Consider the following 14977-nt stretch of genomic DNA (forward strand, 5'->3'; position numbering starts at 1 on the left):
ATGCGCCACTGTGACTGCGGCCTCCACGTGGCCCGGAGTCGCACGGAAACTACAACTCCCAGAATGCCGAGCGAAACCCCCCCTCCCCGCCAACCAGCGACTCTTTAAAGCAGGGATTCTAGCCCCAGCTGTTCAGACCCGTGAGATACGAATAGAAGTAGCATACGTGGTAGTTGTCTCCGAGGGGCGGCAAGGAGAAAGGATTAGCCATGTCGGCTTTGATAAGAAAGGTGATCAGCACCGCGAAAGCCCCAGCGGCCATTGGTCCCTACAGGTACAGGAGGCCTGTGGGAGCTGAGAAGGACGCGGGGCCTGTGGGGTCGGAGGTTGTGGGGTCGGAATTTAGGGGCTTGGGCCAGTCCGGGTCCGAGCTGCGCCAGGCCTTCGGGGTTCACCGGGCAACCTCATGCAACATGCTGAACCCGGAAACGGAACCCGGGAAGGCGGGAAGCCCACCGAGAGACCCACTACGTGTTATAAAATTATCAATTTTGTATTTAAAATTATAAAGAAGAAAGATAACGGTCTGCAAATCAGGGGAAATGCCATGAAATGAAAGATAGGAAAGTTGGGAGCATGTTGGAAAACAAACTATAGGGAACTAGAAAATTAGAAATGAGAATATCTTGTTTTCTAGATAACCGTGAAATGGGGTAAAACAAATTTTACTTCTAAATTTAAATTGATATTGTTTTCTTTATCAAAAAAAATTTTTTAAACATTTAATGCCATTGAACTGTGTACCTTAAAGCGGTTAAAACGGTAAAAAAAATTTTTAATATAAATTTATTTATGTCTGTGTTGGGTCTTCGTTGCTGCGCGCGGGCTTTCTCTAGTTGTGGCGAGCAGGGGCTACTCTCCGTTGCGGTGCGCGGGCTTCTCATCGCGGTGGCTTCTCTTGTTGCGGAGCACGGGCTCACAGGCGCGCGGGCTTCACTCGTTGTGGCTCACGGGCTCTATAGCTCAGGCTCAGTAGTTGTGGTGCTCGGGCTTAGTTGCTCCGCGGCATGTGGGATCTTCCTGGACCAGGGATCGAACCTGTGTCCCCTGCATTGGCAGGTGGATTCTTAACCACTGCGCCACCAGGGAAGTCCCTAAAATGGTAAATTTTATGTTTGATGTATATTTTTTAATCACAGTTAAGAGAAACAATGGCGGGGCTTTATCCAAAAACAAATAAATTGCCTTTAAAGTTGATGTGTTTGGCTCTCTTTCAGGTCTCAGTGTAGCTTATGCTTTTTCTTGAGACCTTATCCTAATTCTGATATTTAGTATCCTCATTACAGAAATAATCAGTTCCGAAAATAAGCACTTTGCAGAAAAGTGTACCCTCACAGGTGGATCCTTAATTGACCCTTCAGCAGTGATCAACCTTGTCTAATTACTTATTTTCTTAAAAGTGCTCTTGGCATTGCTTTCTTTTGCTTGTTTTACAGCTTTATTGAGGTATAAGTTACATACAAAATTCACCATTTTAAGTGCAGAGTTCCATGAGTTTGGGTAAATGTATCGAGTCATGCACCTACTGCCACAGTCAAGTTTTTGAACATTTACATCAACCCCGCAAACCACCCCCCCTTGCAAAAACAATCCGTCATACCCGTTTGTGTTCAATTCCCACCCCTACCCCTGACCCCAGGCAGCCACTAATCTACTTTCTGCTGCTTTTTTTGTTTGTTTTTTCTAGAATTTTATATAAGTAGAATCAAATAATATGTAGTCTTTAGTTGGATCTATCCGTGGGTGTTTTTTATTTTTATTTTTTTCCTTTTTGCTATCATGAATAATGCTGTTCTGGATATACATGTGAAGTTTTTGGACATATTTCTTTTGAGTAGTTGTCTAAGAAAGAAGTCGCTGGGTTGTATGTTATGTGTATGTGGTTTTTTTTTTTTTTGGCTGCGCCTCGCACTTTGCAGGATCTTAGTTCCCCCACCAGGGACTGAACCACGGCCCTCGGCAATGAAAGCGCATCCTAACCAGTGGACCACCAGGGAATTCCCTGTTTACATTTTTAAGAAACTACCAAACTATTTTCCAGTGTGTACTGTTTTGCATTTGCACCAATAAAGTATGAAGGTTCCAGTTTCTCCACATCCTCATCAATACTTGTTACTATCAGTGATGCTTTATTGTGTGTGATGGTATCATAAGTGTGCCTTTGGTTTGCATTACTCCTTCACTTTTTGTATGTCTTCTTTAGTGAAGTGTCTGTTCAGATCACTTGCCGATTTTTTACTGAGTTGTCTTTATATTACTGAGTTGTAAGAGTTCTTTATATATTCTGAATACAAGTCCTTTGTTAAATATGTGTTTTGCAGATATTTTCTCCCAATCCGTGAATTGGGCTTTCATTTTCTTAAAGATGTCTTTCAGTAAGCAAAAGGTTTTAATTTCAATGAAGTCCAATTATCAATTTTTTTATTTTACATTTTGTTCTTTTTGTGTCTTAGCAAAGAAATCTTTTAGCATTGAGTTTCACATTTTATGTTTATGTTTTACGTATATCCTGGATTTCTGTTCATTACAGTCAGGCTGTGTTAGTCGACAGGACCATTTACATTTCAGGACAGCTAGGCATGGATCCTGCAAGTGGACAGCTTGTGCCAGGAGGGGTGGCAGAAGAGGCTAAACAAGTGAGTCATTTTCCACATTTGAAGTTCCCTTCTCTACTCCTTTTTAATATTGAGGAGTATTAAGAATCCATTTGGCTGATTTATTATAGAGATAATCAGATAAGTACTTTTTAAGTTACTGGTTAACTAAAGACAGTTTTATGTCAGTAGAAAGTTGGAAATGTGATGACTCATTTAACAACCAAAAAAAAAAAAGATTTTACTTTCCAAGGTGACCTTGAACCTGAATTACTGGCTATCAACTAAACTTATTGTGGTAATGATTTCACAGTATATACATGTATCAAATCATCATGTTATATACCTAAAACTAATAAATGTTATATGTCAATTATATTCCAGTAAAATGGGAGGGAAAAACCTTGAATTATTGAAAACATCTTGCCACTTCCACATGGGTTGGGAAATTGTTTTATCAGGGCCAATGGCCTGCAAAAAAAAAAAAATCCACCACCACAAAAGTAAAAGTCAACATTTTGTTAGAAAGAGAAATATCAAAGGTTACATGCAGTACGTTTTTTGAAATAAGAATGGGGGATATAATTCTAATCCAATAAATGGAATTAAATTATAATTTAATACATTCACTGAGTCATTTGTAATATCCAAAGATAGAAAACAATCTAAATGTCCATCCATGAGGAACTAGTTAAATAAATCATGCTACATCTGTACAACTAAATTCATATGGAAAGATCTCCAAGATAAATTATTATATGATAAAATAAAACCAAGATGCAGAACAGCATGCACAATAAGCTAGCCTCTGTTTGTGTGTCTAAGGATACATACATTTATGTTGGTACAAGCATTGACTGTCTCTGGAAGGATATACGAGAAACTAGAAACAGTGGTTACCTTTGATGAAGGAAACTGGGGAGGCGGAGTAAGGGTGGAAGACATCTTTTCACTGTATATGCTTTTTTATAGCTTTTGAATTTTTTGTCATATCTATGTATTACCTAAGTAGAAGATTAATTTTTTTAAATCATCAACTATTATAATGTGATCAAAGTGGAAGAATGAATTGAAAAATAATAAATTAAGGACAGGGTGAAAAACTAATGTTTTTCCAGAGCCCAGAATATCAAACATGTACACAATTTACTTTGAGAAAAAGGAAAAAAACCTTTTTAAAATCAAATATTGCTTTAAAGAAAACAGGTTTTAATGCTTACTAGCTCATACTTATCCTCAGAGTGATATGGAATTAGGAGCCCCAGTAATAATTTCTGTTTTAGCTTAGTGGACATTGGCTGAGAATTTCACCATTCTAGCACTGAGGAAGAGACTTCAGTCTTTTTCCTCACAAAAGGAGGCAACTTCTCATTGTATTTCAGAAAGATTCATTTCATTAAAGAAAGCCAAGAAGCAATTCACTTGTATAGAGGTGGCCTACAAAGAGTAGAATTTCCTAGAAAAGGGAGATTTTTCTGCAACATAGGCTGTTTAAGGAGATATTAGTAAAGATGGTTAATTGAATTGAATTAAAGCTTCAGTGTAGCATCAGTGCCTTAGGCCTTTCTTACCTCGGTTCACAGGCTCTTACAAACATGGGTGAAATTCTGAAAGCAGCAGGCTGTGACTTCACAAATGGTGAGCAACTTGATATTATTTCACATTTCTGTTTGATATTTCTTTGGTCTTTTTGAAGAACACATGGCATCCAGTAATATATCATGCCATATCTTTGTTATTTGAAGTTGGTTTAATTTCAGTCCCATTTTAATCAAGACAGTCCAGAGCCATATACATAATATCAATGAAAAATTAATCATTAGTCAATCTAAGAAAAAAATGGAAAATTTTATTTGACCCAATCTGAGGATTATAACCTGGCAGACTTACAGAAAGATCAGAGGACTGTTTCAAAGAGGTAAGGGGAAAGGCCAGAATATATATGATTTTGGCAAAGAGGTACATGCAATCAAAATGGCACACATCTTGGTAGAAGGTTACTGCTGTTCGCGAGGAACAGATATCTTAGTTAATGGTTTTAGTGCTTCTCTTAGTATGGGAACATGTGAAAAACTAGGTGCATAAAATTTTCTCCCGAAAATATCTGAGGGCCGGTTCTGCCAGTTTTCCCAGAGCACAAAGTGCCTTATCCTGATCTCTTACCTGAATTCCTTTCTCAATATATTGTAGGTCAGCGACTGCAGTGGCTAATGACTTGATTCTTGTAGAACTGGATGGTGGGCAACATTCTTACTTTACAATCCCCTCTCTTTCAATCTTAATTTCAGCCAAGGTTTGGGAGGCATTTCGTGACCAATTTGTCCCGCGGTGCTAGAAATGCTCGTTCCCAGGTCAGGCGGGGATTTCATTGCTGTGCCACTCAATGTCCTATTAGTGGACTAAAGCTCTGTTAATAGTAGCCAAAAGCCAGGAAATGATTCTCTCTTGTTGCTTCTTCCCATATCGAGAGTTACACTATTATAATCATTGATCCTGTAGAACTATATTTTAGGTGAATAATTTCAAGTCATCTACTTATTATTTTTATTGGAGAACTATATTTTAGGTGAATAATTTCAAGTCATCTACTTATTATTTTTATTGGAGGCTCAGTCACATTTGATCATGCAAGAAACAAGAATCTTGTAAAATAGGCAGAACAGAAGTAATATAGCTAGTGCCATTAATAAGGTCATAAGTAAGAAATGTTATGTTCTAAGGGGTTGCATGGCTGGCACCAGCAGAAGAAGAACTGAACTTCATGGTTGGGCAGGTATTTCTGTTGTTGGAGGGGTCTGGCTAATGCTCAGTGCAGATGCACACTGCACACTAGAGGGGACAGAGGAGGACTAAATGGGCAGAGAAAACAAATTTTATGTTTAAATTTTTCTTGTCTTGCCTTAAAATATGAAATTTATTTCATCAGTACTGTTTTTCTAAGTAATGTTTTGGATCAGACCAAATAACTAAATAAACCTAATGACAATGTATATATCTCCTAGTGGTAAAAACAACGGTTTTGCTGGCTGACATAAACGACTTCAATACTGTCAATGACATCTACAAACAATGTAAGTAATTTGGCTTTATTACTATTTCCCATTTTAAAGAGAAATATATCTATTAACCTTATTTAGTAAGTGTCCATTATGAATTAGGAATGTTGGGAGATGCTAAAGAAATGGTCATACATCCTGTCCTAAAAGAATTAATAGCCTGATTAGAAACACACAGTGTCCGCCCCATGAAAACATCCAAGATATTTCTATTGCATTCCCTAGAATAACATACTACAACCGGACAAATCCATTTCCCTAAAGCTTCATTTTGTTATACCCTCCTCAGGCTTTCTAAGCCCTCCTAATCATTTTTCAACACATAGATTGTATTTATTATCGCTGTGATAAGGTCTAGCCACCACCTCTGTCCTACTCTCTCAGAATCATTAGCGGGTTAGTTAATATTTCTGTGCCTTGGTTTCCTCATATGCAAAATAGGGATAAAACCATATAAGGTTGTTGGAATTTTAAATGAGTTAATACAACATGTAAACATGTTAGAACAGATGCTGGCACGTTGTAAGCACTCAGTACGTGTTATCTGTTATTATTAACATTGCTGTCCTAGTGGGGAAAATGAGTATCCCTACCACCTGGTGAGATTAGACAAAGGTATAACACGGAAAAGGCATCATCACTTATAATTATCACTTTAAAAACAACCTCCTTCATGTCAAACAAGATCAAAGTGTCAGAGTATATGAGTATTTTCATTTTTTTCCCCAGAAAACTAAGATATTTTTTTAAATATTAAACACCATGGGAATCATGGCAAAATATTTTATCAAATATAAATATGAGCTTCTTTTTTTCCACGTTGCTTATATCTAAGAACTGACACATATCTGAAGCACTTACCAGATTCTTGATCCTGCAGTGTTGAGTTTCAGCATAGTATCTGAAAACTGAAATGAAATTCTTTTAAATTTAGATTTCCAGAGTAGTTTTCCTGCAAGAGCTGCCTACCAGGTTGCTGCTTTGCCCAAAGTGAGTACACATTTGTCTTAAAATTAAGAAAATTAAAAATCAAGGCTACACATGGACATGAACACAACAGAATCAGAGTACTTAAATTGTGAGAAAAAGTAAAATAGCACTGTATTGTTTTACTGTTGCTTAGAGACTATAAACTGAGCCAGGTCTGTGAGTTCTGCAGTAAAAATTTTACTTTTCTATCATATAATAAAAAATCTAGGGAATTCTCTAGCAGTCGGTCCAGGGGTTAGGACTCTGTGCTTTCACTGCCAAGGGCCCGGGTTTGATCCTTGGTCTGATCCTTGGTTGGGGAACTAAGCCCGCCAGCCACGCGGCGTGGCCAAAACAAAAACAAAAACAAAAAACAAAAAAACACTAGACCTTCTATTAGAAAAAGTCATCTGAAAACCAGTGGCTCATAGATTTCTCACCATTCCTACTTTGGTATTCTAGTCGAACTAGAAGCTCTTCCTATGCCCCTTAGCAGCACAGTATTTCTACCTATAAAGAAGCAGCTCTCATGGACTTCTGGCAATTTTCCACTAAAGAAATTTATCTTCTATGAGTGGTATTTTTGTTGCTTTAATTTTTTGTTACTTGGAATGATCAGTATCTTCAAATTTATTAAGGTATAGAATGTGATGGAAGGAGCTCCGAACTTGGAGTTATAAGACATGGGTTTGAAACTCTGCTGTTTAGTTTGGTTTTTTTTTTGTCGGGGGTGGGGTGGAGTACACGGGCCTCTCACTGTTGTGGCCTCTCCCGTTGCGGAGCACAGGTTCCAGATGCGCAGGCTCAGCGGCCATGGCTCACGGGCCCGGCCGCTCCACGGCATGTGGGATCTTCCCAGACCGGGGCACGAACCCGTGTCCCCTGCATTGGCAGGCGGACTCTCAACCACTGCGCCACCAGGGAAACCCTGCTGTTTGGTTTTGTGTCCTGGGATGGGTTAAACAACCTTTCTAAGCTACAGTGTATCAATCCTCTGCATTGAGAGAACGCCTGATAATAGAGCTGCTGTGGGAATCACATGAGCTAACATAGACGAACACATTGAGCATGATAACCTGGCCTACTGTAGATTCTTGGTGCATGTGCCCCCTCCTTTACTTCTTTGATAAGTTTAATGTTAAAAATGCATATGTTAAAAATTGCATATGTTTTTAGTAGGTATTATGGCGCTCTCTTAATTTATTCATTATTTTCCTGACAGGGAGGCCGTGTTGAGATTGAAGCAGTAGCTGTCCAAGGACCTCTCATGACAGCATCGCTCTAAGTGGGCCCAGTGTTATTTAGTCTGGAATTTTAATAATGTTTTTAAATTAACATCTTAATTTTTACAGTATTTGTTGGAAAGTGTAAGGTTGACTGAAATATCTGAAGTTATGGAAATACCATATAATAAGGGAAATTGAACATGAGTTGAAGATTAATGATGAATCTAGTTACTGATGTTATAAATTACACTTCTATAACACTCATTAGTGGATGTGGGAAAAGAGACACACATTACATAGTTACTCAGAAAAATAAAAGTAAAGGGAAATAGCATGTAGGAAAGATGAGTTACTATTCCTGAGAAATAATAAAGAGCACACCTAATTCAATTAAACTATTAATTTAATGGTGTGAACTATTTAGTTCTCATGTCAGATACATGATTCTGCTTTTACTTGAGTAAAATTAAAGCATTTAAGTTTGAATGGTAGAGGTAAAGGAGAAGAAACTGGACCAAATTTTATATAGATAGTATTTTTCTAATGGAAATAAAATAGCATGCAGATTTTCCTTTGTGTGATTCTGTTCATTTATTTTTTTAAAGTTTAATGTATACACTAAATCCTATTACCTAAATATAGGTGGGGGAACTATGAAGTTTAAATTCCAACTTTTTTTCTCAAAGCTTACTTCTGGCTTTACATTTTTACACTGTGGTAATAAGGCTATGTATAACCATTTTGTGTTTGTTCTTTGAAGTCTTTTAACATTTTTAGAAACTACTACATGAATATCTCCTTGTTGTAGAATAAATTCCAACACAGAATTATGTAGATTAAAAAGTAAAAGTCAAAAGAAAAAAAAAAAGTAAAAGTCCCAGGACTTCCCTGGTGGCACAGTGGTTAAGGATCCACCTTCCAATGCAAGGGACACGGGTTCAAGCCCTGGTCCGGGAAGATCCCACATGCAGCAGAGCAACTAAGCCCATGCGTCACAACTACTGAGCCTGCGCTCTAGAGCCCGAGCCAGAACTACTGAGCCCGCGAGCCACAACTACTGGAGCCCGTGCACCTAAAGCCCACGCTCCACAGCAAGAGAAGCCACTGCAATAAGAAGCCCGCACACCGCAACAAAGAGCAGCCCCCGCTCGCAGCAACTAGAGAAAGCCTGCACGCAGCAACGAAGACCCAACACAGCTAAAAATAAATATATAAATAAAATAAAAAAAAAAAAAAAGTAAAAGTCCCCTTCACTCACTGGCCATTCCACTTACCTCCCCAAAGATGACCACTGCTAAGAATTCTGAGTGTAACGAGCAGATAGTTTTCTATTCATTATATACTTAATCATCTCGTTTGGTTTTGGCTTGTTTACATAAATGGAGCTTTACTGTATATGTTATTCTACAGATTGCTATCTTCTTGTCTTGAAGGTCTTCCATGTAACTACATATTGATCTACCTCATTTTTAAAGCTGTTGTGGAGTCATCTTTTGTGTAAATATACCTTAGGTGATTTAACCATTGATCCAAACAATTCCATATTTGCAAAATTATCGTATCAATGCTGCTGTAACATTCTTACATACACACGTAACATTTTACATATACCTATTTGTTTGAGGTTAATTTAGAAATGTCATGCTAATTTGAAAAGTTTGGTAAACCAAAAGATAATATTAGAAGCACTTGGGAAGAGCAGTTATAACACATTGACTAGAGATGTATTAATGTCTTTTGTTACCCGAACGTTATTGACCAGAGAGACATATCAGTATCACTTAATAACAAATCACCGGCCATAGGAGTTAGTTTCTGCAAAAATCGCCCAGTCAATAACGAGTTTAAGAGCACAGACTTTGGAGTAATTCTAACGGGCTTCAAGGCCCAGATCTACCACTTATTAGCTGTATGATCTTGAGCTAGTTATTTAACCTCTTTAAGTCTCAGTCTCCTGAGAGATAATAATTGCACCTTTTCAAAGGGATGTTGTAAGGATTAAATAAGATAATGTATATGGAAAGTGCTTAGCAGTGTCTAGCATACAGCAAAGGGTCAAACAAGCTGTCACTGTTCATCAGTGTTTAATAATTATCATATAGAATAATGTGCTAGATGGAAAAGTTTCTGCTCTTTCCATACCTAAATTTATTGACATAGAAGATAAGAATGAGGATTCTTCAAGGAGGTAGAGTTGGGGAGTATAGCACTATGAGTTGATAAACAAGATTAGGCCCTGAAAGTTATTTCAGACATTTTTACATGAAGCTGTACAGTACAGTAGTCAAGGGTGTAGGCTCTGGAGCCAAACTGCTTGATTTCAAATTCTGTTCCACCACTTATTAGCTTTGTAGCTTTGGGCTAGTTACTTAAGCTCTCTGTTCTGTTTCTTCTGTAAAATATCTCCTTCGTTTCATCTGTAAAATGGGGATATTACTAGTACCTACCTTATAAAGTTGTAAGGTTTAAATAAGTTAATATGTATAGAGCACTTAGAATAATGCCTGGCACATAGCTATGATGATAAGGATAGAAACCTTTCTGTTATTTGGCAATAAAAAGAAATGAGGGGATTCCCTGGCAGTCTAGTGGTTAGGATTTGGCACTTTAACTGCCATGGACTGGGTTCAGTCCCTGGTTGGGGAACTGAGATCCTATAAGCCGTGTGGCACAGCCAAAAAAGAAAAATAAGCTATCAAGCCACAAAAAGACATGGGGAACCTTAGATGCACGTTACTAAATGAAAGAAGTCAATCTAAGAAGATAACATACTGTATGATTCCAACTATGTGACATTCTGGGAAAGGCAAAACTATGGAAACAGTAAAAAGATCAGTGGTTGCCAGGGTGGCAGAGGAAGTAGGGGAGGGATCAACAGGTGAAGCACAGGAGATGTTTAGGGCAGTGAAACTACTATGTATGATACTGTAATGGTAGATACATATCATGCATTTGTCAACCATAGAATGTAAAACTCAGAGTGAACCCTCATGTAAACTAGGGGCTTTAGTTAATAATGTGTCGGTGTTCATCAATTGAAACAAAGGTACCACACTAATTAAAGACGTTAATAACTGGGGAAACTGTGCAGTGGGGAGGAGGAGTATTTGGGTAATCTTTGTACATACAAATGCCCTAGAAAATTTAAACCTTTTTTTTAAGGACTGTAGTAATGCAGTCTGTGGTAGACTGTTAACTGAAAGGTCTTTTCCCTTTCAGTTAAAAAATGTTGCTCATAGTTAACTGGTATTGCCTAAAAATATAAAGACTTAGGAGAGGGCTTCCCTGGCGGCACAGTGGTTAAGAATCCACCTGCCAATGCAGGGGACATGGGTTCGAGCCCTGGTCTGGGAAGATCCCACACGCCGCAGAGCAGCTAAGCCCATGCGCTACAACTACTGAGCCTGCTCTCTAGAGCCCGCGAGCCACAACTACTGAGCCCGCGAGCCACAACTACTGAAGCCCACGTGCCACAACTGCTGAGGCCCGTGCACCTAGAGCCCATGCTCTGCAACAAGAGAAGCCACTGCAATGAGAAGTCCATGTACCACAACGAAGAGCAGCCCCGGCTTACCGCAACTAGAAAAAGCCCGCGCGCAGCAACGAAGACCCAATGAAGCCAAAAATAAATAAATCATAAATAAATTATTTTAAAAAAAAAGACTTAGGAAAATCAGCAGGTGACAAACACCCCCTGCAAAGTGTGCTTGGAAAAATGTTGGCAGGTGATGAAATTTGTCTAGGACAATACCTGAGTTTATGTTACCCATCAAAACCGGTTTATTATCCACTACTTCACACTTATCAAAGAAGCTATGTAATTTATATGCATGGTTTAAACAATAATAAAATGAACACCTATGTACCAAATCCAGCCCAAGAAAGGAACATCACCAATACTCTGGGAGCCCTGCATAAGCCATTACCCTCACTTCTGCCAAAGATAACTACGGTCCTAAATTTTATGTGAATTGTTCTTGTTTGTCTTTATAGTTTTGCCATTTAGAAGTTATGCATTCAAATAAGAAGTGAAGATCATTTAATTTTGCCTGATTTTAAATTTTATATTAACAAAATACAGAATATATTTGTCTGACTTGTTTTCACTCAATATTATGGTTTAAAAAATTTTTAAACATCTAATACCAACAAAAGAATGTTGACCACCCACATTCCTACCACACAGTTTGAGAAAAAGAACACTCTTACAGCTATATAAGACCAGATATGATGCTCCAATCCAGATGTCCCCTTCCCTCCCATCTCAGAGGAAACCTGAATTTTGCATTTATCACTTCTTCTTTCTTCTGTTATCATATGTTTGAAATATTGATATTTCAATATCAATATTGTTGATATATTTTAAGTTGAAATATTTTAAGTCTCTGAGCTGAAACAAAAATGAAATCATATTTGCGTTGTTATTTGTTTTTAAAGGAACGTCTTTGACATGTCACCATTGAGTTTGATGCTTCCTACTGGTTTTCTTTTAATAAATTTATTTATTTATTTTTGGTTGTGTTGGGTCTTCATTGCTGCGTGCGGCCTTTCTCTAGTTGCGGGGAGCAAGGCCTACTCTTCGTTGCGGTGCGCAGGCTTCTCATTGCGGTGGCTTCTCTTGTTGCAGAGCACGGGCTCCAGGTGCACGGGCTTCAGTAGTTGTGGCTCGAGGGCTTAGTTGCTCCTCAGCATGTGGGATCTTCCCAAACCAGGGCTCAAACCCGTGTTTCCTGCATTGGCAGGAGGATTCTTAACCACTGTGTCACCAGGGAAGTCCCACTATTGTTTTTTATATATCCCCTTTATTAGATCAAGAAAATTTCCTTCTAGACCTACTTTGCTAAAAGCCCTTCCTCCCTTCTTTCTTTTCTTCCTGCCTTCCTTCCACAAATACTTAATAAGCCAGATATTGTCATGAGTGCCGTGATTTCCGTAATAAACAGCCTAAAATTCTTGCCCTCAGGGAGTTTACACAAACAAAGCAAGTAAATTATATACTAGGGAAATATATATCATAGGGACAGAAAATAGATGAGAGCTTACCAGGGGTTGGGAGTAGCAAGCTATGGGGAGCTATTGCTTAATGGGTTACGGTTTCTGTTGGAAGAGATGGAAGAGTTTTGGAAATAATTGGAGTTTAAAATGGTTGCTGAAATTTGTTGAATTTTTCCTGTTATCTATGAGGTCGTGATATGATTTTTTTCATTCAATTTGCTAATATGGTAAAACACAACTATAGTAATGAATTTTTTATAATGTAGAACCAACCTTTCATTCCTAGATAAATTTAACTTGGTCAACATATATATTATAATGTATGTTTTATACACTCAAATTCAGAATGATGTTTTTTGTTGTTTTTTTTTTTTTTGGTACGCGGGCTTCTCACTGTTGTGGCCTCTCCCGTTGCGGAGCACAGGCTCCGGACGCGCAGGCTCAGTGGCCATGGCTCACAGGCCCAGCCGCTCCGCGGCATGTGGGATCTTCCCGGACCGGGGCACGAACCCGTGTCCCCTGCACCGGCAGGCGGACTCTCAACCACTGCGCCACCAGGGAAGCCCAGAATGCTGTGTTTTTTGTTTGTTTAGGATCTTTACATTTATGTTCAGCTGTGAGACTGGTTTTTTTCTTTTATAAAAGGGTTTATGGTTGTAAATATCTATCCTTGAATGTTTGATGGCGTTTACCTATAAAACTGTTGGGGCTTGGTATTTTCTTTGGGAAAAAATTTTAAATTACTGATTCAGTTTGTTTCATGGTAAAAGGAACATTCAGATTTTCTAGTCTTTCCTTCAGTTTGGGGTCATTTACATTGTCATAGAATTTGCACACTTCATCTAAATTTCACCTTTTTAATCTCTTGTATCTGTATTCAAGTGCCTTCATTTCATCTAATATAGTTTATTTGTGCTTCTATTGTTTTTTAATCAGTCTTGCCCAGAAGTTTATCAATTTTATTAATCTATTTACAGAACCATTTTTTGGCTCTTTTGATTCTTTCTATTACCTTTCTTTTCTTTAGCATTAATTTCTGCTCTTATATTTAATATTTTCTTCAGCTCATTTATGACGCTTCTTTCTACTTTTAATATTAAGACTCTTATTTGGATGTGACAGAAACCCAACTCAACTAGTATAAGTGGAGAAAAAGAGGAGTTCATAGGCTCATGTAACAGAGAAATCCAGAGTACAGCTGGCTTTAAGCATGTGTGTTCCAGAAACCTCCCGGCTCCATCTGTCTCTTAGGGGAAGATGCTGCAGGGCCACCAAGGTAGAGAGAGACCACCAAGGTACTAACCCAGCAGAAAGACATCATTTCCTGATATCTCTGGCAGGAGAGTCTCAGAGAAGCCTCTGATTGGTCCAGCCCAGGATAGGGATGCATTCCTAAACCAGTCACTGTAGTCAGGAAATCAGATACTACTCTGGCCAGTCAGGGTCTAAGGGGCATAGTTACAGATAGGTCATGACTTCAAATTCTAACCCTACCATGAGAAAGCTGGAAATAAAGTGCTGATATCCAAGCTGGTTTGTTAGCGACTGGGTTGGGATTTTGAGTCTTCTTTCCACAAGGAGAATCATGATTTTGTTAAACGTGAGAAGGAACGCATTGCACATTAACCTTTCAAACATAAAGAAATAGCAATCTCTTTGAAGTGTGTTATCATTAAATAAGTGATCATAAAATGTCTAAAGAGTCACCCATATTTCCCTGCTGTTGTCATACTCCTTACCTTTGAGGGAGTGGGTAATTTAAAAAATGCTTTTCTTTCTGAAGGACACAATGAGTCAAAAGTAATATGTTTCTATAACAAAATTCACATACAGAGAAAAGCTTTCAAACACTTTATTTCTAATAACATTCAATCAAAATTGTAAATATTGAACCATCAGTACAAAATGATTTTATAAAAATTTTGGCCATATTTTCCCTATAGCCAATTATATTCAGTTCTGAGGAAATTATCATGATTATATAAGAAGAAGGAGCATGTGTCATCAACAAGCATTTAGAGCGCAAAACTCATACTAGGGCCTGTAAGGCACTTTTCCTGCTCTTTGAAGAGCTTACAATCTTTTCACTAACATTTGGTCAACAATTAGAAAGCATTAACAATAACTTCAAATAAAA

At 38.1% G+C, this 14977-nt stretch overlaps 1 protein-coding gene across 1 annotated transcript; it reads left to right on the forward strand.

Annotated features, from left to right (window-relative positions):
• Nucleotides 1-96: 96 nt before the first annotated feature.
• On the forward strand, nucleotides 97-8416 carry RIDA (reactive intermediate imine deaminase A homolog). Its single transcript, XM_029222412.1, has 6 exons — nucleotides 97-274; nucleotides 2531-2636; nucleotides 4178-4232; nucleotides 5597-5665; nucleotides 6585-6640; nucleotides 7842-8416. The coding sequence occupies exons 1-6, from the start codon at nucleotides 210-212 to the stop codon at nucleotides 7902-7904; spliced, it is 414 nt and encodes a 137-aa protein (XP_029078245.1). The 5' UTR covers nucleotides 97-209; the 3' UTR covers nucleotides 7905-8416.
• The last annotated feature ends 6561 nt before the right edge of the window (nucleotides 8417-14977 follow it).

Source organism: Monodon monoceros, unplaced genomic scaffold, assembly GCF_005190385.1.
Source record: "Monodon monoceros isolate NGI ecotype Baffin Bay Population unplaced genomic scaffold, NGI_Narwhal_1 Super_Scaffold_14, whole genome shotgun sequence".
Classification (NCBI taxonomy): domain Eukaryota; kingdom Metazoa; phylum Chordata; class Mammalia; order Artiodactyla; family Monodontidae; genus Monodon; species Monodon monoceros.

What these genes read in the sequence shown, in the direction of transcription:
- RIDA (XM_029222412.1), top strand. Translation starts at nt 210, where the DNA reads ATGTCGGCTTTGATAAGAAAGGTGATCAGCACCGCGAAAGCCCCAGCG. An exon ending in CAATGACATCTACAAACAAT is followed by an intron (nt 5,666 to 6,584) that starts GTAAGTAATTTG and finishes TTTTAAATTTAG; the next exon opens with ATTTCCAGAGTAGTTTTCCT. An exon ending in AGGTTGCTGCTTTGCCCAAA is followed by an intron (nt 6,641 to 7,841) that starts GTGAGTACACAT and finishes TTTTCCTGACAG; the next exon opens with GGAGGCCGTGTTGAGATTGA.